The 24598-nt window shown below is 41.0% G+C and overlaps 1 protein-coding gene across 6 annotated transcripts in view; it reads right to left on the bottom strand.

Annotated features, from left to right (window-relative positions):
• The window catches only part of AMMECR1 (AMMECR nuclear protein 1), a 100446-nt gene that overhangs the window by 15058 nt on the left and 60790 nt on the right, over nucleotides 1–24598 (bottom strand). For all 6 annotated transcript variants that reach the window (XR_009726731.1, XR_009726732.1, XR_009726730.1 and 3 more), the window contains one exon: nucleotides 2516–2630. Coding sequence is in view for 3 of the 6 variants with exons in the window: in XM_061361897.1 (XP_061217881.1) it covers nucleotides 2516–2630 (115 nt within the window). In the remaining 3 variants the exon portion in view is untranslated. The remainder of the gene's footprint in view (nucleotides 1–2515; nucleotides 2631–24598) is intronic.

The following is a 24598-nucleotide window of genomic DNA, read 5'->3' as shown; positions in this document are numbered from 1 at the left end:
ACACTCTGCTTCTCAATACAGGAGACACTCCTGAGCTGGGTCTTCACATGATCTTGTACCAAAGATCACTGGGAGCCATCTGAACTGGCCATTTTGAAATACAGTGACATCTTGTCAGCAACCTGCTGAATTGCCCCCTCAGGACCATCAGACCTACAGAAATAAGGTCTCCTAACCAGGGTGACGTTCTTCAGGGTGATCTTAGCATTATACAAGACGAAAGACACAGAATCTCTCTGTACGTCATACTCTATAGACATCCTGAAATGTCCTTTTGCCATTGATATTGCATAACTGCAGCTCCTTTAAAGGAAACACAGATGACGTAAGCTATCCACTGACAGGAGCACAAACAGTGATGAATCGTCCCTTTAAAGACTAACAATTACAAATTTCATCTTCCCCATATTTATATACACAACCCCCACAGCCCTTTTACATGGAAAGCTTGTGGATCACCCACAGCTGTATATGATACAATCATTAAAAATCCTTAAATGAAATAGGAGAGAGCAACTAAGCAAATGGATAACACAGACTATTCTATTTTTGACCCTTCCACTCTTCCCTCATAAGCCAGGGCTTTCCAGTAAGAAGATCATAAGAATCCATAAAATCAGTCAGAACTGAGCAAGACCACAGTTCTGCACTGAGCTTCCTTACAGTTATCAAAGGCTCAAGGACTTTGCAATAAGATACAGAAAGGACATAGAAAGTAAACTCCTCCCTTGTTTCATACAAGAATTAGTCATGAATCAGAAGTCTTCCAAGGAACAAAATCAAAAATAGTCTTTCTGAGTGTAGGTTTAAACTCAGGCTTTGGCTTCAGCTTCTCTTGTAAGGCAGAACAGCTTGGTCATGTTAGAAGTTTATTATTGAGAGAATAAACCAGCATTTAATAATATTGATAGACCACATGGAAAGAGCTAAATGCTATTTCATTATGCACCTCACATAATGAGACATTTCTGAGTGTATTCACAGTCTGACTTTTAATGAACTATAATAAATGCAGTGCAACTGAAAACATCACAGTGGTTACTACCAGAAGTCAACCTAAGAAAGCAGAAGAATTCTACCACTTTTAAATGTGACTTCTAGTTTGGTTTAATATTAAAAGTCTCTCCAGTTTTGATTACTTGAAAACACTGCTTGAAGTGCTCTTAACGTCTCAGTGACAAGTTCCTTCTCTGAACAAAGCTCCAGGTTGGGAATGCACAGGCAGTTCCAGGAAAGGCTTATTTCTGTCTGACATTACATAAACAATGAATAATTCTGGTTCTGGTGAAAACGCTGATAAACCCCAAAGGAAACCTGCATTCATCTTCTTCAAGCTTACATACCAGAAGGTAGGGAGTCCTTGCCACTGTGAGGTGAACAGGAAATGCTTTTCTGTCAGATTTTCAGCTACTGTAAAATTCATAATGCTGGGGTTACTGCGGGATACACCACTGTGATACAGTGGGGCCTCCTTCCATTTTAACAACAAATGCAGTTGTGTTCAATATGCATTTGTTACATGGGAACACAACAGCAACTTCTTTTTCTCATCCTAAGTATTTATCAGGGCTAAATCATCATCGAAGGGAAATGCTGTAACGGTGTCTATGTCCACTATCATACATGACAATTTCAATTTCTATTTCATGTTCATTCAAGTACAGACTCAAGAATACAACAGTTGCATTGACTGAGATGAAAAATTCATCTGAAGTTCAGCAACTTGTTTTCTGCAAGTGTCTAATACCAAATAATTTGGCAAAAGCAGAAGAATACAGAATAACACCTCCCTCAGTACAGCTTCCCAGAAATCATTCTAAAAGCAGCCTTTGCTTCTTAATCTCTTATGCTGCTGTTCCAAAACAATGCCTGCAAGGTTTCCTAGAGCCTAACAGTTAAAATGGATCCAGCTCCATGCTAGGAAAAACAAGAGCAATGATTTACTTGGCCTCACTGTACAGGGGCTTTGTGGGGTCTATGCAGACCACCTGCTTTGAATGCAAAGAGTGTTTTGGGAAGGATAAATGGCTCAGTCCTACAAGCTAAATAAGGCAGCTTGTTTTGGGACTGCACGTTTTTGCAGTGCTTCTTTCAGACGCATGCACCAGACTCTGAACTTTCATACTGAAACTTCCTCTTTCCAGAATCAATGGCCTGATCTACCATATTCCTGTAGTTAACTTTGCTGCAAGAGAGGTCTTGGGACAGCACCACTTAGACAGTGCCTTGCTTGATGGAGCTTTAGACATAAATACAGCTGTGCAGACCATTCTTATTCTGAGTAACTGAGTGAGCAAAACCAGAACTTGGTTCCACTTTCATGGCACAAATTTTTAAGGTGACAGTTCTATCAAAAAGGATCTGTTCAATCTGTGCACAAAACAATGCGCAGAAAGTGCAAAATACACAGTGACAACTACACTAAATATATGCAGCTAATTTCAATGGTGTGAATTCTGCTATAGATGTACATGGTACGAAAATCATTTTCTTAGAAGGTATCTGACATCCTTACCTCCCAGTCCATGTAGTCACATACATCTTCAAAGTTAGTGAGTAGAGACACTGAGCAGAAAAGCCGTGGCAGCTCATCCCTCGTCATGGGGGGAAAACGACTATCTTTAAGGGCACTGTTGAAGACAAAACACAATTTCAAAGGATTTTTTTTTTTAATTGAAGTTCAAGGATCAAATGAATCAACCGAAAAGTGCAAAGGACAAAAAAATCCCGATGAAGTGATGACCAGTTTGATATTCCAGCTGCCAGGGTCACACACACTGACCACCATCCCCAGCTTTCTCCTTAGCCATTTGGTTCAGTTCTCGGCTGGTGGTGTTCTGGGGCTATTCCTTCCTGAGCTCATTTTGCTATTGTGACAATCTCACTAATGAAGCAGCAGAAAGGTTTTGGAATAAGTTACAAAAGCAACAGCTTTTCACTGGTAATTTAGGAAATCCCTTTCAAAAAGGATTAAAGTATATATCACGAAGTAAAGGGGGAAAAATTCTATAGCCTGTGATAATCAAACACACAACACAGGAATCAAACTGTGGAACTTAATTACCCAGTGAAAAAAAATCCAAACAAGCAGAACATTCTCCCCAAAAGAGCAGCATTCATGCTCACTGGCAAAGGTGAATATATAAAGGTAAAAACATCCAACGGCTCTACAGAGCTGTAAAGCTACAGGACTCAAGGATGTTCTGCAAAGCAGATGCAACGATTAGTAACAGGGAAGCTTGCACACAGCTAAGCTAATCCTCAGGCTAACGCACCGCTCTACAGACAAACACACACCTGACAAGGTAAAATCAGCACAGAGAGGAACTATCTGTGCACATGCCAGCAGGCTTTGGCAAACAAAGCTGTTAACAGACAGCGAGCTGTACCACAACTAAGAACATCTGTTAACAACCTACTTGCATAAGTTTGGTTAAGAACCAGTTACATTGGAAACGGGGAGGTTAAAGTGAGTATGGCATCTCCTAATTTTGTATTCTTGTAAGGTTTGAAATATGACATGTATGAATACAAACGTGCTCATCTCCAACAAAAACACTGCTCTGTAACTGAGCTTTTGGAGGAGTAAAATACCATTTAAGAGACTTACTAAAGTACTAGAAACACTTCACGTGTCTCATCATTTCAGCTAACAATCAGATCATTCTTACTCGTTTTACCTGTCATACAGCTGCTGATTGCCATTAGCTGAGATCACTGCAGCCATGGCCATGGTGTTTAGAATATGGCTGAAGTCTCTGCATCAGATACCACTGTACTTTATAAAGAGTAGTGTAACTTTATCAAAGCAGACCAAATAGGAACATGTAAGCAAAAAAAGTAAGGTTTAGCTAAAGGAAATCAGCATATGTATAACCAGAAATAGCTTCCCATCATGAATTAATACCATACACTGAAGAGTTAAAACAGAACCTGTGTTTTCCTGGGGTGAGGGGAAGGCAGGCTTTTACCTGGCTATGCTACAAGTACAAAAAAGAACATAGTACTGGAGCTTAGACTAGAAGCCCTTCCTCAAGCTTTGGTATTTTGACACTACAAAATAGGTCAGAAATGTACACTTTCATTATGAAGACAAATTCACTATGTAACTAATTAACAGCAGGCCTACACTAGCCATTATTTAGGAGTAATTCTAGGCAACCCCAGTTATGGTTGCCATAGACACGAAAGAAGTGGTAATGGGAGTATGCTCTGACCAAAGGCACAGCTCAAACCAGAAGTCCATAGAACCCAGTATTCAGGAGTAATCAACAGCAGTTCACAAAATGAATGAACACAGTAAATATCCAGGGGTACTTCCCTGGAATACTCTCCAGGAATCTAGCTCTTTACAGCTTCGGTGTTCTGAGCCAAAAATGGTATCTCTGCACTTAGAAGCAGTTTAATAAGTGCACACATACACACTTTCAAATTTTCATCCCACCTTTTACTAAAAATTACCTTCAGAAATCCCAATAGTCTTCAAATCCATCACCACAAGTTTGCTTATATGCAAATTCCTCCTTTCCCCAAGGTGTGCTCTACCTGTATCCTATAACCAATCCATTTGGACACTACTGAAAAGCACCCAGAGACACAAGCATTATTAACCAACAACTGCACTCATGGATATTGCCCAAACTTGCTAAAACTTGGGGGTTTTCATAATTTATGCAACAATCTTACTATGCAAAACATTTCCCATACTGTAAAACTATCCAGCTTTGCACCACTTGCTAGCAGTATACGTACAACTTATTCCTGCTCACTGGAAATCTGCACTGGCATTACTAGACCAGAGAACACCCCTAATTTAACATACTTTTAAGTCATACAGAAACAAACATCATACAGCGCATGCATAAACCACATCTCAGCTCACCCCCTCACATGCTGAGATAATCAGACAGGTGAATTGTGACAAATGTGAAGAGTGATAAAAAGCCAAGATGTGAAACCTTCGTGTCAACACAGAGGAAGCAGAAAGGCACACACGGAGGCACACAAGCCTCAGGTGAACAAAGTATTTTGGTTTTAGTGAACGCAGAGCACTGCAGTGATCATTGCAAGCTTAGCTGGCTAATTCCATTATTCAATAAAATGACACTGGCATGAATACCTTGCTTTCACCTACCCACCTCATGTAAGCTACAACACTGTTATGAAGTGATAGTGCCATTTCAGCTATACCTAGTTCCTTCAGAACTGCTAGGTGCTATTTTAGCTGTAAAGCCTGCTGGAGCACTGCTCCTGAACACCTTCGTGACTACACGCATCTGTGCACATACCCTGCATTAGCACTCACGCTGCTGAAGATCACTGAGGTGGCTGGCAGAACTAGATCAGGGATCTGAGTAAGACTCTGACACCCCTGTGACTGATCAGTAGTGCATACTGTCGGCCTTTCCCTGACTCCAGACCCCATATTACAATTTGCTGTCATCTTTCCAAACTGTCTTATCCCTGTAACAGAAGTAAAACCAAAATTTACCAGAGACATTTGTGTTGACAAACAATCAGCAATAGGAACAAAACGTACCGAGGGCAGAAGCCAAGAAGAAACCCTTTCTGGTGCTGCTACACCTGAAATACTCTGCCTACTAATGCAAAATATGTAAACCCAAAATAGTCCAGCAATTCTATCAGGTGCCAGTTTTAGAAGTACCTTAACACTTAATCATCCTGCCCTAGTAAGTTTGATCCAAGTGCATCACACACCGCTTTAAAACTGGGAGATGTTTATCTTGTAAGTGCTGTACATTACAGTTGGAGTATCAGTCATCTTCTCAGTCATTCTATTATTTCTACCATGATTAAAACTCTTAAGTAAGTTCCAGACATGTTTTAAAAACTTAAGAGCAGAGCAGGTATGTACCACTTGTCACAGATTAACTGCTTTCATTACAGCTTTTTTTAATGCTTGGTTAGCAGACCTGTGTCATTAGAGACGCTTCCCTTCAGAACTCAGCTATGATCCTTTAATCCTAAACTTTATCTCTGTGGGTAGTGAATGAATCGCCATCTACTGACTGCTCTGATGATGTCAGTACAACAAGTGGAAGGTATCCGTGGAATTACTCATGGGCAGCTGTCCACACTAGCTAACACATTGGCATTGCCCTCAGAGACATCAGCAGATCTCAACACTTCCCAAGGATGGAAAAGCCTCCGTGAGCTTTTACTCGTATTGTTCCTGTTCCAGGAAGAGTTTCTAAGGGCAGCAGTTTGGCACTGGGCATACTCTTCATAACCTCTCAAAGACATAAGTACCCACCGTCATGGGTACCTACTTGTCATGGTAGCAAATCCCTCTCGGTGAGCAGCTCAAAGCAAGCATGAAATACAGACAAGCTAATGTACGCTTGTTTTCCTCAAAAGCTTGTCACTGGTCTGAGCTGTTCAGAGTGGAAAGTCACTGCATAATTGTGTGTTGGCATTCTTGATTAGCAGAGGAGGCTTTGTTCTGCTTATTTGATGGAAGCATTACATTTGTAATATTAGAATGTGATTTTACAATCTTACTCAATGCCATGTTCTTCTGTTAATTCTCTATTAGGAAGATAAAAGGATAGTTACGGAACAAAATCTGGCATATTACATACCAGGTTTAAAAAATATTAACTCCACAATTTCTCTGCTAAACTTAGAATTAAGGAAGAGTGAGTGGAAATAATTAGTAAAATAAGTTGGAAAAACCAGGCAGAGCTCAAAATTACATTTAGAGAAAAAAATACTCATTTTAAAAGCACTTTCTAAACCATCTGCTCTTTATTTCTTACTGCCCAGAGCTCATTTACATATATTGCTGCTGACTGCATGAAAGTACATGGTAAGGAAGAGCTGAAAAGGAGCAGTGCCAAGCCAGGGGAATTCCAGCTGGCCAGTAAAAGGACATTAGTTTTTCCCACATGGAATTCTGCTCCTTGTTGAAAGTGAAGTCAAAAGTGAATCCTGTTCGAAGAAAACTATTTTTAGACACAAAATGCATGCACACACACGCAGGGCCTTTCTAGTTAAATATTGATGTGGTCTTGGGTATCCTACTAAGATCAAGGAATTGCCAGTCAGGGAAAAAACCAACGAAACCCCCCAAAGCCAAGCGTTACTCAACTATCGGTTTTAATTCAGCTGAGCAGTGCTACGCAAGTCTCAGCTTCTCCTCAACTGAAGTTTCCTTCACCATAAGCTCACCACAAATGTTTTTCAATAATTTCATTTTCCATGTATCACTCCTTGGATTTGGGAGAGAAAAAACCCTGCAAACACTTTAAAGACACTGAGAAAACTTAAACCAAAGGAAACTGTTCGAAGTTCCCATGACAAAGAGCACAAAATTCCGCAGAAAATCAAATGAAGGTTTGTATTCCTTAGGACTACATCTTGATTTTGCAAAACACCACCGGAGGCACTCTCTGAATTGTCAGCAATCACAGTAGGAGCAGGTGAGCAAACTGCAGCACATCCCTGTGTTGTGTCTGTCATTTCGGTAGCCTCTAAAACTGGTTTGGAAGAAAAAGGCAGCTCCAGTGTTTAAGGACCTACGGCTCTGAAATGTGATGTGGCAGATGGATAATAACAGTAAGACACAAACTGGGGAAATAAGAAATAGCAAAGCTACATTACTCGGTTCAGAAGCATCTGCAAATGTTTGGGGTTGAACTGAAAGGACCCTTTAAAAAGGTTTGATAGCATATAAGCATCAAAAACAGGAGAGAAGGATTAAAGTGCAGATGAATTAAGGTATTAAATGAATGAAATTCTTTATTAACAATGACATTTCTCACTGTCCCCTCTTCGTTGGGGACAGTCACATCTACAGACCCAAACCATAGAGAGCCTTCTGGCAAAACAGGATACAGTTTTGTACATTACTGGAAATTACTTTGGGGACTTAAACATGACACAGAGGAATGGAGATGCAAGGGAAGCTGTCAAACACTGGGCATGATATAAGTAATACTCACTTTTATAGGAAGTGTAAATGAGGCAGAGACATGAAGTGACTCATGCAATTTAGGAGGCTTGCACAGTGAGTCAGTGACAGGATCGAGAATAGCATCCAAGATCCCCAACTCCTAAAAATCTACTTTTTGTGACAGCCTCTTTCACAATCTGCTCTGCCTACCATGTGGGAACATAGCTCCAGGATGATTAATCAAAATAGGACTGATAAATATAGTCAAATTAATCCAATTTAGAACAATATATTTCCCATTGCCTTCTCAGTTCACTCTGCTATAGTCAATTTTCTCTCAACCATTTTCTGGTACTGAACACAGCCAACCCACGCCACTATCTTTCAGCATCTAAACAATTCTTCAAGTATCAGTAGAGTTATGGGAAATAGGCCAAAGACCTCATTTTACAAACTATTACTCTCTTGTGAAAACCAGCACATTGGTGCTACTTTCAGATGGCAGGCAAAGGACTTGAATTCTATCTGCTTGGAAGCCCCCTCTTCATTTAGGTCAGTAACCAGAACCCTGAGATCTCAATTCTTTTACAGAGAAAGATGCGCTTAGCAGAATTACCTTAGAAAATGCCTTTCACAAAGAGATGAACCTGTGTTGATAAACTGAGCCCAAAGGGCCTACATACTGCTCTTCAGTGAACTCAAAACATCCTGAAACTAATGAGTGGCAAACTCACTGCATTTTAGATAACAGCCATGAGATGACAGCAACCAGAGACACATGGTGCCCGGGTTTCAGCAGGGGGGGAAGTCAATATCATTGACAAAAAAGGTCAATGTTCCTTCATCCCTGACCAGTGAAGTTAGTGATGATTTTTACTTTTTCATTCAGAAAGTTAAATAGGAAGAAATTAAGGAACACTTAAGCAGATCACCAGTATTTTCCTAATGAAAATCAGCTATCATAACTCAGTTTGGCAGAGACCAGAAAAAGCCGGCAGCTTCCAAGTCACGATGTGCAATCAATTTTGAAGCCAGAAAAGCAGGGCAGAATGTGCTCTTCTTCAGAAAGTGAAATTATTATGGGTAAAATTCTCCCAGCTTTCAGCACAAGAGATCAGAGCCTCACGCAACCCACACGACAGCGTGCCAACCACGCGCATTTATGACCAGCAGAGGTTTGCCAAATGAAATGAAGATTTCAAGGAGTGATTTACATGATCAAATCACTTGAATGCAAAGAAAAAGAAACATATTTATATGGACTCTTTTTTTATGGTCACACTGGAAAAATGTCCAGGAAACAAAACAACTGTGACTGACGTGGTTTTCCTGAACCCTCCCTTACATTTGGGAGACAGAAAGGGAAAGAACAACATTTATGCTTCCTGCACATCACGTTGCTAAGTGGCAGCCACCGGGTAAAAAAAGAAATGCACACTTGTTGTGGGGCACAGAAACTCCTGGCCTGTTTTATTAGCAGGGGGCAGCAGGTGATGCAACAGTGTTGTAGGTAGCAGGAATCAAATACTGAGCTGGTATTGTGGCTCTTCAATCAATTAGGTTTTTAATGCCACAATACTGAAGTATGTCTGAAACTCTCTCCCAGTCTGTGTGTGGATTCAGATGTGCAGCTTCACAGGAAGAAACACTGACACTGTTTTAGACAGTTATTTTAGCTGTGAAAATAGTATCATTCCTCTAAAAGACAACCCAGGGCACGGACATAAATTGAGAGGGAGATTGAGCTGAGCTCTTAGGCAGAAGCTCTTCCCTGTGAGGGTGCTGAGGCGCTGGCACAGGGTGCCCAGAGAAGCTGTGGCTGCCCCATCGCTGGCAGTGTTCAAGGCCAGGTTGGACACAGGGGCCTGGAGCAAGCTGCTCCAGTGGAAGGTGTCCCTGCCCGTGGCAGGGGTTGGAACTGGATGAGCTTTGAGGTCCTTTTCAACCCAGACCATCCTAGGATTCTATGTCTGAAGGCTCATCAGAAAAGTGACCTCCATTCATTGACTACATAAGACAGTTGAAAGTCTGCTTTAGGCAGCCAGAGGTGCCTGCAGTAAGCTGTCTACATGTCCTCCAAAATACTTCATTACTCTCGTGAGTGTGGAAACTGTTAAGTGGTTAATACCAGCCAGGCTGCAGTTTCAGGACACCGTACTCTGAGCTAGCAAACACATCTGGTGGGTTTGAATTTACCAAGAGTCATTCAGCTTCCTTTATATCTAAACAACCGTGCAGGAGTGGGTATCATCAGACTTCTTGCAGATGGCTTACAATGCTAGAGAGGACATGAATATAATACACAGTACCTATTAAGAGTAGACCCAGGAACAATGAAACAAGAAGAAGCTTACAGTGTTCCATTTCAAACATTTTCTTAAGAGAACACTCTGATTTGTTTGCAGTATTCTGAAGGACAAGCCAGCACACTGATTTTTTATTACTGGTTTCAAACTGCTGAGTGACAAGGAAGAACAGAACCTCTGGGTAAAAGGAGAATCACCTACCAAAGAGAGAGAAACCATTATTTGCTCACTTCACCAGTTTCCTGAGCTCCTCTCCCCGTCAGCTAACAGTGGCACAGGGACAAGAACAACTACAGCTCAAAGCTTTTAAATGCAGATGTCAAAAGATGTCAAAACTGCTTCTTTAGGGACTTTCCTAAAGTCAGAGACACTGAAATTTCTTGGTTGGCAAAATTACTCATCTAAGTCTAAAAAATGCTTAAAATAAAATAAAAATACAAGGTTCTAAATCAATGCTGCAGCTTCCTGCAGCACAAGGCGGGGGTAATCCCCACCTTCCCACAGGGAATGCCATCAGTGCTGGATTCTGTGAGATGCACCCAGCTGTGGGGTCTGTTAAAACTAGTGCTGTGCAAACCGTATCGAAAGGGTTCATGGCTTGGAACAAACCACAAGTAGCTGTTGCTGGTGATAACAGAATCCAGCAAAAGCTTTTACTATCAATCCCCCTCAGTGAGATGACAATCCAAAAGAACGCTGAAAAAACCAATTGCAGCACAGGTAAAGTTCACAAACACTGTGTTAAAAATGGTATTTGTGGCTGCAAAACAGAGATTTGTGTCACCACTTCATCACTGAACTGGGAATTCCGCAAAGATACACAAATTTTAACTGAAATATTAGTCAGACACATGAAGGGGATAAACAAAATTCATGTATGTTGGGATACTCCTGAAGCCTGACCAGAGACTATCAGGATACGGTGCCTTCAACTGTTTCCTCATCATTCCTATCTCAGTTGTCCATGAAGGGCATTTTTCATCCTATTTCTCATATGAACTCGGTGATATTGCATCCATGCAAATCAACTGAGTTCCATTCCATAGCAGGCAATCCACAGGCACTAAGGCACCACAGCAGGTAGGGAAATGGCTATGGAAATGCTTAAAAAATGTCTTTAATACATTGTGAGTGTGACACTGACTGCAGCCGCAAGTGGAAAACTATGGAATGGTTTCAATTAGAGTCTCAGTATTTGTGTGTGTGCGTGCACTGTGCCACCCATACACACAATTAAAAGCAAACCATGCTGGCCTTGCTGCTAAGGCTCTGGGACCTTGTTGTTATTCCCCAAACAAGTTCACCAGTTGTTTAAATCAACAGAAGAGTTCTTTACAGAGCATTTCATGGGGTACTTAAAAGTTTCCAGAAAAATCCTTATTTTAACCTTCATTTCTTACTCTATCTTGCACAGGTTAACTCCACAGCACATCTGAAGTGACTAACATCGTCGGGATGCTTCTTAGCAGATCTGCAAATGTGAGTACCTGTTAAGACATGGAGCTAAATGCATAGTGGCCATTGTCTGAAACTCCTGGGGGTTGAACTACTGCTGGGTCTTCAGCTGGGTCTGTCAGTCTTACATACACACAGATGAAAATGATCACTCCTCAGGCGCCATCACAAAACGTCTAAGTAAAGAAAGCTCATAACCATGAAGCTGTAGAAGTTAAGGTTTCCATAAGTTTAAACAGACCTTTTTAGCAGAAAAAAACCCAACAACAAAGACGTTTTTCCTACTGCTCTGACAGTTACCCAGCGAAATATTCCATCACACTCTGGATTCTTCCAAATACACCCAGCTCATCATTATGCCACAATAATGTTACACTGCGTGGACATAATGCCTGAAATTCATTTCTCTTTCTTACTGCTATATTGTAGCAAGAAAACAATGAAGGCTTGCATGGAGAAGTCCTTAAAGTTCAGGAGAAGTTTTGTATGTGCTGTAATGGCCTCCGAGTGGAAAAGTATGATCCAAAAGTCACAGCTCCTGCATTCTGCTCCCTTCAGAAAACATAGCTCAGCTAGAACTAAAAATCCACAAAGTAATACCGTAGGTTCCTGATTACATTAGTGAGAGTCAGGTATCTGTGGTTTCAACTTCCTTGCTGCTCCCTGAAGCCACAAATCTTACACTATATAGTTTGTCGTTCTAAAGGACTTAATTTTCCCCTCAAATGTGAAGAAAGAGCAATCAAGTTAAAGACTGTGCATTTTTCTCATACTGTTTTAATCCTGCTGGGCATGGGGGGATTGTTGTGCATTACTATACAGTATACCCTACTGCACTGAAGAAAAAAGAAATCTTCAGTTAACCTAACTTTAAGGTGTAGCAGAGCTTCAGCAATAGTTTAGAGGTACGCCCTTCACAGAGGAATGCTAAATCCGAAGTCTTCACATGACAGGTCAGGAAGTGAGAGGTACAGCTTAGAGCCAACTCCAATACAAAGCATGTAATGAGTGCATTGGTCCAGGTGCAGCAGAACCTGCTGTATTCATGTTCCACACACTCTGTCCTTCTAGGATGGAACAAAACCCATTTGGAATAGCCATGCTCACAGTTGTCTGTACTGCAAAGTGCTCAGCATGGACCTCAAATGATATTTTCTGACTCTAGGGGAACATGAGGTGAAGCAGCTGTATGCAGTCATTTCTTCGTAGATGGCAGCTTCTTTTCTGCCTTTTCCCATATTGTCCCTTGCCCCTCCCTGCATCTATCATCATGCTGGGATGAAGGAGTTCAATGGAATTCAACAGGCGTGACAATTTTTGTGTCATACTCATGCAGACAATCAGGAAGCTGAGAGGTGCCAATTGACACGGAAACGTCCTGGTTTGATACAGACAAAGCAGACCCACAGCACCTAAAAGAATCCTGCAGCACAACACAGTACACTAGTCACAGTCATTCCAGATGCTTATTGAAAAACTGGATGACAGAAGTGACCAGGGTTTGGTGTGTAGTTTTTTGATTGGTGAACACATGATAACAGACCAGTCAGAAAACTCTAACTGAGCTCCAACTGGACTAAATTATGATGTCAGGAAAAGGCTCTCCAGCAGATGGCAAAGTTTAGATCATTAACAAAAATGAACTGCTCAATTACATTTGGAAGTGTACAGCTTGAGCATCACTAACCACTGAGATCCCTAGGAGCCTGAAAAGAAGGCTCGAGAATGCTACGCTCCAGCATGTCTGCCGATACTGACCTCAGATCACCACTGCACCCCAAAACAGATACGGCAGTCAAGACAAAAATCTTTAAAGCCACTTTATTGCTGAATTCAACCCTCACTTGGTCAATCCACAAACCATTACTCCCCTCCAGGCATGCAAGTCACCATTCCTAAAAACAATGAACTTACCATGAAATAGTTTTCATTCTTTATGAACTTTAGAAAAATAAAGCCTCATCTGAAGCCCCTATGGAAAAATACATTCCTAAACATTTCAGCAATGCAATGACACATAAATACACAGATATAACTTGGACATTTACATGTTCAATATCCTGCAGCTTGTAAAGAGGGCTTATTTTTATTGGACTCTGAAAAGCCTGGAACAACAGGACTTCTTTTCCTCAGTATTTCTTTTGTTACCAGAAATTCTATAAACTATGTTTTTATATCAAAATACAATGTACTTGTACTTTTATTAGCTGTCAATATGATTCACTTTAAAAACAACCAAGATGGTAAATGCTGGGTATGGAATTCTACAACTAAGCTCAGTTTTGATATACTTTGTCAGAAACACAGAGACTATGTTTTGTGATCAGGACTCTAAAACCACAGTGATGGACTAATTAAATATATATAATCAGGTTAAGAATAAGGAAAGCAAAAGGCGTGGCAGAATGTGCAGTAACTGACTCGAGAAGGAAAAAAGATCATGAGGTGTTGCATTAAATGTTTCACAGAAAAAGATTAAGACAATAAAATACTGTGAAATAGGAAGGTACTGATGAATAATCTGATAAATTAAACGAAAGGTGACAGAACCCAGTCTCAAAATTCTTGAACAAGGACATGGCTTGTGAATAACCCAAAGTCAACACTGTCTTACAGACTGGACTATGGCCACTCAGAACACAGGGCACTGAATAACATCTTGACTTGTTTCCCAAGACATGTGTTTCATCAGTACCACATCTCAGCTTGGATTTAAAGCAGCTGGTTTGTATTTAAGTGCAATCTCTTATACATACTGCGAGTACATCTGCAGAGAGATGCCAATCTGAGTGCTGTCAGCGTAAAGAGCCTGTGGCATCTTACTAACTCCCAGTGGCTTTATAAATACAGTAAAAAAGGCACAGGATGAATCCCTTGAGGCACATCATACAGAACTAGACCTCAGGGAAAGAAAGAGCCACTCCTTGTTTCATGAGAACTTTGATTTCTGGACACTTACTTCTGCTATCATGAAGCCATCCCAGAATGCAGACTTGAGAACTGCTGCATCAGGACAAAACTTAATTCTTTACACCTAAGGAAACAAACAAGGCTTCCCAACACTTTTTTCTGTTCATTTGGTGTAGGTTTTTACTTCATACATGAATCTCATTAACAGATTAAGCCATGACTGTTCTGCAGCTCTATAAATCACCAGTTATAAAAAAACAGAGCATGTTTTAGATATATAAACTCATTCTACACAGCTGGAAACTTTGCTTCCTGCATTTCCTTCCCTTGATCTTGTTACACACATACACATAGAAGTTTTCTGTAAGCTACCTTCTTATTCTCCTTTCAGCAGCTCTGCCACTTCTCTCTTCTCCCCATTTCACCTCTCTATTACTTCTAGTTCTCTGTCACAATTCTGTCTACTTAGATGACACATTCAGTGCCACCTGCAACTTACTCAGCATACAGAAAGGACTGGATGGGACATTCATAAATCACTGCATCTAAGGTCAAGATGCCCAACGAACAGAACTGCTGCAAGCTCAGATAACCAGTAATTCAGTTCTCTCACTCTGTGTATGCTTTCCCCTCCAGACCAAGTTCTGAGTGGCAAATAAAACCAGCTGAAGTGAAATAAAAAAGAAGTTCTGAAAGGAAGAAGAGACAAAAAGCTCATGTTTGTCCTATAGCCTCAAAGCCTACAACTTCAGCATTCACAGACTGCATTTAACCTCACAGCATCACGTACATTTGAAAATCCTGCTCAGCTACAGGAAAAAGGTTGCTACAAACCATGGAAATATAAACATGAATGTTTGACTGTGAGATTAACACAAATGTGAGATTTGTGCTGACCAATATTTTACATCTTCTTAGAGAAACTAGAGGCTTTGAAGCAAATGGCAAAACTCCTTTCCCTTTGAAGGCAACTAGTTTTGCCATGACTTCAGTAAAGCCTAATCCAGCAAATGCCTATCAGTTCTGTTCCTGTATTAACTTCACTTTCACCTACCACCAAGATCTTACATTGCTATGTAATGCAGTATGTTGAATGGAAATTACACCAAGAGCAACTGAAGCCTCATTATTCAATGTTAAATGAGGATACAGTGTGGACACACACCAAAAAATGGTCTATCCATAATTATATCAACCCATCTAAAGTGTTTCATATTTAAATGGAAATAGGTTACATCACCTTTCTAAAAGCAACTCAGAAGTGTTTCACCTCCTGAATGCCAGGAAGACTTCAGTCAAACAGAGTTCTGTGAAATGGTACGTAACCGCTCTTGGAAACCTGTACTTTTTCAGGAGGGAAAAAACCAGCAATCCTGCACTGCAGACTTCCACAAACCTGACGAGGCTTTCTGAGCAAGGAGACAGAAAGTCACCCTTTCAGCAACTGAAAAAGCAGAACACACAAAGAGGGGGCTGCCCTGCCGAATGAGGCTGCACGCAGCACAGAGATCCTCACAGACAAAGCACAGCTGCTGCTCTTTGCAATGAGGGATTAGCAGTCTAGGTCAAAGGAAAAAAAGCCTCTCTGTAGCTAAGTGAGCAAACTGCAGAATGCATCCTCAGCACAGAGAGAAAGGGCCATCGAACCAGCTTGCACATTGTGCAGAAGCTTCTGGGAACAGAAACAACTCCAGCATCCGCTTCTTGACAGAACACGTACAGATACTGCTGGTGAACAGCAGTGATGCTCTGCTGGAGGACTGAGGTTGCAGCGACCTTTCAGTTATTCTTAAACTGCATGTCTTTCCCCTTTCCCTTCTTTGTGTTCATGCATTAACAAGCACTTTTTCTTCATGGCAAAACCAACATGCTACTGTGGGGCTTTAACAATTGCATCTGTAAGAACAGGCCTAGAGGTAACAGAAGCAGCTCTTTTAATTGTCTCTCGTAGGGACCAATGCTGTTAAAAATACACATTTGCACACACAACTTTCTCTTTTTAATACATTCAAATCTCTTTCAACCTTCTTATAGTTGAGTCAGATTGTATTTTGAATTAAACACTGAAAACGTTACTGGCAATTAGGCTGGTATCTAAAATGGTGATTTAACTGCATGTTACAGGGAGCTTTGGACTTATTTCAGTTTCTGGAATTATTTGAAGTATCAGAAAGTTGTACTGTTAAAAAAAAAACACAAGAGCTTTTCTTCTCTTCCCCAGTCAAATTAATTTACTCAGCTGGAAAATATCCATACAAATACAAAGGTGTAACATCATGCACTCCACAGCAAAATCACATTTCCTTGCTGGCCGAAATCTGCTCTACCTGATTTCATACCCTGACTTACACAGCTGTTAGTAATTGCCATTATCACAAAGGCCCTTTTCAGCAAAGCTGGGGTTGCAGCTTCTGACAGATGGGGAAGTTCTCAGGAGCTGTGCTCAGGCGCATCTTAACATCTGTACAAGTTCCCTAAATCCTTGTGGGAGTTATTTGCATGCTGTACTCCTCCAGCTGAGAGACTGCTCCTGACCATTGACTCTCTATTACAGGTCATCTGCATGAAGCAAAATACCACTGCACTGGTACAGCAAATCTAAATTTCAGCATGTGAGCTGAAAGACTTTGTAGCCTGCATATTATATTTAAAACACAGGCACATGTCACCATTCCCACCCCCCCATACCATCACTTTAAGAACTGTTATTAGTCCTACTGAAGCTGCTGTCATGGCCATAAAAGCTTATTCTCCATTACGGTCAAAAAGCTATTCTCTACGTTTTAATTAGGGAAGTTTTAATTAAAGTTTTGAAAATTCACATACAAGTAGGAATCTGTGAGGTCAGAAAGGGTTTTTGGATCTATATCAAATATTTCTAAGGGAACTCCTCATTTACATACTTTCACAGCATTAGAAGCTTCGTAAACGTATCCATACCACCATTTACATAGCTGAGAAACCAAAGGATGTTCAATTCCTGTTCCTCAAATAAAGGCTACCACCAGTATACACTTGTATGGAGTGTGTGGCACTCCATCCACATTTATGGAGTACAGCTGAATTTGAAAAGTGCACCAACAGATCAGAGGGATACACAAAGGTGGAGTACTTTTAGTCCTCATATTACACTGTTAAACCACATTAGAACATATTTTCAGGTAAATACCTATTCCTTCCTTCCTACAATGCATCAAAGGAATAGTAAAACTTCAGTGACCTGTAAATGATGAAATTCAGGACAGGTCAACTTCCCCCCTCTGAGATCACGTTCAAAAGTACATACATGACGTGAGCTGAAACCATGCAGAGAGCTGGGGCCTGTATGACTTTTAGACTAGCTCATACCCTAAAGTGTGTTAAAGCTTAGAGATCTCCAGACATTCTTCAGCACTTTCAATGGCTGCACTGTAGTGGGACATACCCTTTCTATGGCTGCGTATATCCTGATGTTGTAGGTGGATAAGCTATTTCTTCTTCCAAGAGCTCTTCTACCATTTCAACTGTACATCTCTGCAAAGGACACAACTTCTCTCCTCTTTGTCTCTACAGGAATGATTTCTAGAAGCAAGTACCTATTTAAAAACAGCAGCAAATTCTGCCACCGTTTACACGAGCATTTTAATCCTCATTACTCTGGCCTGTGGAAAGTGGTAAATTCTATTTCAGAAGTTTCAACATCTCATCTTAGTGAACAGAGGTAAGGAGGGCTCTTGGAGCCTGGTCCCTCACACCCAGCTCGTGCTATTTCTTCTTTATACTTCTTGAAGCATCAGAAAACACCTAAATGGAGGAGGTGCTGACAGACTGAAAACTTTAATTGAGACTCCTTCCCCACAGTGCCTCCCACACAAAGCTGCAGAGTTTAAAGATTTTAACAGCTTATAAGCATCAGAGACAATTCTTTTTCCTTTGACCTCACTTAATCCCTGCTAAATTGTACTAAACCAGCAGATTTCACCAAAAATCAGCTCCTAGAGCTAAACAAGGCCTTTAAATTTACTTCTGCTGGGCGAGGTATCTGAGGTACCACTGCTGCACCTCCATTCCCAGTGTCTTAGGAAGTGAGGGACAAACTACGTCAACATCCTTCTCATACTCAGCACCCAAGCACTGGCCAGTATGTGCAGTGGGAGGTTTTCTCCATCACTCCCCCTGCTCCCCCCCCACGTCAGCAGTAAAGCTGTGGGGAAAAATCCTTTACTCTGTATTAAACACCTACTGCTGAGCTCAGAACAGACAGAGAGAAGCTTGCCCAGAAGCAGGTAACTTCTATGCCAACTTCTTGCACTCTGTCCTAGCTGAGAGTTTCCAAACACGCAAAACCTTCCTCTAAAAGGCAAGTGCTCTGAGACACACTTCATGTACACTGCTCTGCTGCAGGAGGACACAGTCCTGTTCTGTACTCCTCAGCCCTGGCCTGTAACCCAGAGGTGTCGTAGTGCTTAAGGAATACACAGGTCACCAACAGTCTCAAATGAAAGCAAACTCCATTCTACAAGGGTTTGGGGCAATGTTTTGTAGATGCTCCCGTAACAGTACCATACAAAACAATGAAAAAGTTGACCAAAACCACAGAGTACCAACACCTATACATACACATGATGGAAAAGTCAGGGCAACAAAGGGCTCTGCTAGGAAAACCAGGACAACCAGTTCCCCCAACTCCACCCTCCCTCCCAAACACTTATGGCAAGTAATATTTAAAGACAAATACAAATCTGACTTTCAACCCAACTAGTGTTTCAACTCCACTAGAGCTCTGCCTTTGAACTTACAGGGCGTGCACCTTCTCAGCGCAACAGAAGGAGACTGTGTGGGAACAGCATGAAATGCAAGAGCATCGTGGGAAAGACCAGAGTCACAAATGCCATGGCTCCTCCCTGAAACCCATCCGGAAAATCTGAGTAAGTGCTGGATGTCCCCAGTTATTCATTTGCATTTAACTGTACTTCAGGAATATCTGATTTATTCAAAATGCCACAAATTACATCAACCACTGCAAGCTACATTGCCTGATCATGGCTTTTTCAAAGCATGCATTTTGTGAGCAGCATACATGGGAAGTTCCCAACTCTTAATGCAGGTTTTTAAAAACATGATGATGAAATCAGTATTTTTATCAATTCCTTTATTTACACCAAACTCTGCTGAGACCCGAGACTTACGACAGTCTCAGCAAACCCCTCCAACCCTCACTGAGCCACTTCATATAGATACAGGAATTCTGTAATCACTTTTCCTCGATTCATGGTTCCCTTTCATAAACAGGCAACTCACAGAGTAAGTTTATGCATCTCCTTATGTCACAGAATTCATATTCTCCGATTCAATTTTCCCCGCAAAACCATAAAATGGTTATCAATATTTGATAGCCCTGGATCTACTTTAAAAGCTTCAGTAGAGCACCGTCATGTGTCCCTCCTTTCATAAGGATAATAATCTAAGGCCTCTGCTTCCATCTGTAGTGTTTTCCTTTGCTTGCTTTCAGGAAGTGCTGCTAAGGAAACAGGCATCACCTACCGTCAGGCCCAAGAGTCTAGTGAGGCTTTTCTCAGGAAAAACAGAACAGCTACAACACAGGTAAATAATTGTTTTTAATAAAGGAAAAAGAAATGAAGGCAGTTACTGCATCCCCAACACACACCATTTACATACAAGAACCATATATTTATTAGGGCATGCTCATGCTCCCTCCTATACAAACTTGTTTCACTTTGATTTCATAATGAACTAAGGAGAAGCATTTAACCCAGTCTTAAAGCAGAAGTTTGGATTTTCCTCCACTTCTAGAGCCAGTCTGCTGCTCAGCCCTGCCCTTTGAGAAAAGGCAGTATCCAGTTCTGCTGAGCAGCAGTTCCCTGCGTGCACAAAATCATTACAGACCTACTTACTGAACTGACTCATGCAGAGTAACTGAGCCTGGCTCAATAAATTCACATTTGTATACTTCATTTAGAGTTTCTGGTACTGTGAGTTTACATCACAACCCCTTTTACTACTAAACAATTATATTCCACTGGAACAGACTTGAGGATTTAGCCAAATTAAAGGGATGCTATTTGTTAAATGGATGTCTACAACAGTTCAGCAACAAGCTTTTTTCAGCTTACATGAAATTCAGAACAGTTCCAAGTTTCAGTGAAGTCCCATCTGTGTATGGATGACACGGCAGGCAAAACACATGAGCCCCTACAAAATACCTCTATGTCGAAATCATTTTGCCCCAATTCCATTAAAGGTAACCAGTCATCAGTTGAAAATTAAGGTGCTAATACCTGAATTTTATATTTTACCAGAAGCATTTTGAAAAACAAAAGGAGGTCTATAACACCACCTCTGGTGGTCACCACCATAATAAATACATATAAATCTATATGTAGACACTGTGTATATACATATAGATATGGTGACTTCAGGCTGTCAAGAGGTGACACTGCTCCCTGCAGAGCTTAATCTTGAGAGTGACAGCGTAAGCTCCGTCTCACAGTTACCAGACATTTTGCATTGGTGGTCCCTAGACAGAGCAGCAATAGAATAAAAAAAGCTGATTTTTAGCAGTGGTCTACTATAAATCAGAGCCACAAAGACAACCCACAAAGTATGATCAGCAGGAATTAATTCTGACCATGACTTCTGTGAACAGTGAAGGTCACAACAAATGTCAAACCCATGTATAATTCCCTCAGCTCTGCAGTTCAAGAACTGCAGTCAGACACATGGATGTGCTTTTGCCCTGGCTCAGCAGCCATGACTATCTGAACCACAGCAGCCCACAGGAAAGGCTTTGGGAAGCTTACAGAGTTGGAAGGGCTGATTACAGGGAAGGTTGAACGAGCCTGTGATTAGTAAAAAGAAACAGGAATTAAACAGAGTAGTAACCTCAGCTAAAGAGAAGAGGGAAGCTGCCCTGTCTGCACAAGTACTTGTCTCTAGTCTTAAGGCAGTCAGTCCAACATCAATATGTCAGACATCCAGTATTTTTTATTGTCACCCCTTTGCCATCCTGTAGTCCTGCGGTTAGGTGGTTAACTTCACTGTGACGAGCAGGAGGAAAGGGTCAGTGTTTTCCACAGAGAGCAGGGAGCTGATCTGGCAGCAACACGGACTGAGCATCTTGAAAATGCAGACAAATCTAGAGCAGTAGTTGATGCCACTGGTAGCCAAATGCTCACATGGAAACTACACCCAAATTCAGTTACGAGAAAGCTGAGTTGCAGGTTTCACTTCCTTCAGTCTTGTGCTTCTTATCCCAAGCTTCCATCTGTTTTCTTGATTACCCACATGTAGGCTGAATGTGCGACAGCAGCCATGCTCTTGGGTGGAGCGGTTCAGAAGAACACACAACAAGAGACTGATTGCATCATACAGTCTGTAGGGACAGGCCTGTGCTTGTTAAGGAGAGTGGGTTGCATATTAGTTTAGAACTGAAATCCAGTTTTTGGCCATTATGCTAATCCACTTAAGGCTTGGAGTCCTCTCATTTTTCTTCACTGCTTTCTTCAATGACAGAAGGCTCTATCATATAATGTCTCCCATTATCTACCTCTTCCCTACTGTTTCCCTCCCCAGATAAATACTCTAGCCTTGACAGGATAAACCAGAGATAAAACTTAATTTATACACCTATATTTGTTACATCCACAAGACGTAACATTTGACTTCAAGTTATATGAAATGGGTAGAAAAATTAAACTAAGAATCAATAAATGAAGCAATTCATCCATTATCTCAAGTGCAATAGAGCACGAGTTTAAAACTTCAGTGCCAGAATCTAAGTCTTAGTGCTGGACAGAATACATGAAAAAGTAATTTATCAACCTGTTATGAAACTCTGTGGTAACCTGCTTCCAAGTTCAGTCTATTTTCTTGAAGGAGCTGTAAAACACAAGGTATTTTTCATGATCTGGATTGGTTTATTTTCACGTGTTCAGGTGGGATATGCAATTAACACAGTCTAAAGGACTACTTTGCCCATGATAAACTTCCCAGGTCCTAATATACAATATACTGTAAAACATTTTAGACAAGGTTAGGGGTTTTATCCAACTAATCTCCTAGCAAAATTATCTAAAAATCACTAAATCTGAATCTATCTTGTCATAAAGTTCTGCAGAAGATTTTAATAACACACTTCCTCTCCCCTGTATTTCACTGAGAAAACTGCAGAGAACATCAAATTCTAACACATAGATTTTATTAGGATACAGTACTAGCATTTTTAACTCTGGGTATTCTCATCCCTCCTCTCACAACTTAGGCAGATGCATCCAATTAATGATGAATCATTCTCCATAAATTTCCTGTTTAGAACACGCTGGCAATACCAGCAGAACAGCCTACAGAGCTCAAAATGGGGACGAGAAAGTCACTTGGTCACACATCACCACCGTACAGTTTACAGACCCAAAAAAGATGTTTCGAGTGGGGGGAGCAGGTGTCCCAAGAAAGAAATGGTTCACTTCAGATTCCTAGGTAAACCATCATTATGCTATTAGAAAGAAACTACACTATCTCATGCAGATAGAGCTGTACGCACCGCTCACTGTATACAATACACAACTAGAGATCACTACCAGAATTAAGGAAAACTTTACTTCTCATGCTCCTAAGCACTACTCAGTGTACTTGTAATGAAATGGCGTGTGAAGGAAAAGGGGGATATTTGATCACTAGGCACCAGAGTGTGTAAGAGCAGCTGTTCTGCTGTACCATTTTACTCACTGAACGCTGGGCCACAATTCCACAGGTGCTGAAAGAGATAAGAATGAACTAGACAAACAACCTGGGTCTGTTTATCCACACTCTGTCCTCAGATCAACCCAAGAAAAGGTCCTCCCAGTATCAAATAAAGTCAGAAGAATTATCTGCCTGTATCCTCAACTGAAAAGTTTGGTCAAATTCCACTTTCTGAAGTGGACAGCCCCCTCTCATTCTATGTATTCCATTGATTAATGTTTGCCTTCCCTGAAGAAGCCTTTTATTTTCTCTCTCTTTCAGGAATTGTCCTATCTTCTGCAGGAGCCTATTGCCCACACACCCTGCTGGATCAAGCTGTAATGTCCTGCTTTCTGATCCCTGCTAGGGAGGCCTGTGGAGCTTGACACTCTGCAAGCTCATAAGTGTTTGAAAGGTTATTCCTCAAATACTCTCCTCTGGAAGCTCTGCAGCTGAAGAGACTAACATCAGGAAAGGAACTGATTGCAGGTAACCCTCCCTTTCTCTTTTTACATTATGACTGACAGAAGGGAACAACTTTTTCTTAGGTTCCGATACAAACTTCACATTTCAGTGGTCACATCCCAAGTTTATTTGGCTTTTTGGTTTGCTTTAAAAACAAGAAACATTTCTGGTGCCACAAACATGAAAAAAGGTTCCCCTCAAAAGGCAACAAAACCCAATGTGCCACTAAATAAAGTATTATTGTAAAACAACTTCTGATCTCCCACGGGTTTTTGAAAAACAGGCTGGTATACAGCTCCATTTCTCTCATCTTGAAAATTACTGAACTGACCTCTGACTAGCCTAGAACAAACTTCCACAGCATGTGGTCATCATTTAAATACTCCACTCAAGGTATTTCAGTTCTCTTTAATTTGCATCATTCTTCATGCATTTTGACTTCAGCTTTCAGAGTTAGAATGCAGTGACAGGGATCTTGCAAGCAATTTTAAAGGTATGCCAGAGTACAGCCCTATTTGATTTGGAAGAATGGACAAATCTGTAAGGAACAATCAGCTTCTTCCTAGTCCTAGGGGGTAATTTTCTGTACAAGCTCACTGTTCTCAATCAGGCACTGTGAAGTACACACTTAACTGGAACAGCCTCCAGTGCAGGGGACTGGCTGTTTTTGACTCCAGTCTCGCTAACGGTTAGGATTTTAAAGCTCTTAACCTTCAACAGAGAAACTGCTTTGAATTTCATTATAAGCTTCTTCTCATTGACCACTCTGACTGCGGAGTCTTTAAAGGACACAACCAAAAACATCCCTGACCACATAATAAATAAAGCC

Source organism: Neopsephotus bourkii, unplaced genomic scaffold (genome assembly GCF_033783945.1).
Source record: "Neopsephotus bourkii isolate Nb327-2 ecotype Australia unplaced genomic scaffold, CSIRO-AGI_Nbou_v1 NB_1067, whole genome shotgun sequence".
In the NCBI taxonomy this organism is placed as follows: domain Eukaryota; kingdom Metazoa; phylum Chordata; class Aves; order Psittaciformes; family Psittacidae; genus Neopsephotus; species Neopsephotus bourkii.
The sequence above is the reverse complement of the archived record's forward strand: the minus strand, read 5'-3'. Positions and strand labels throughout refer to the sequence as shown.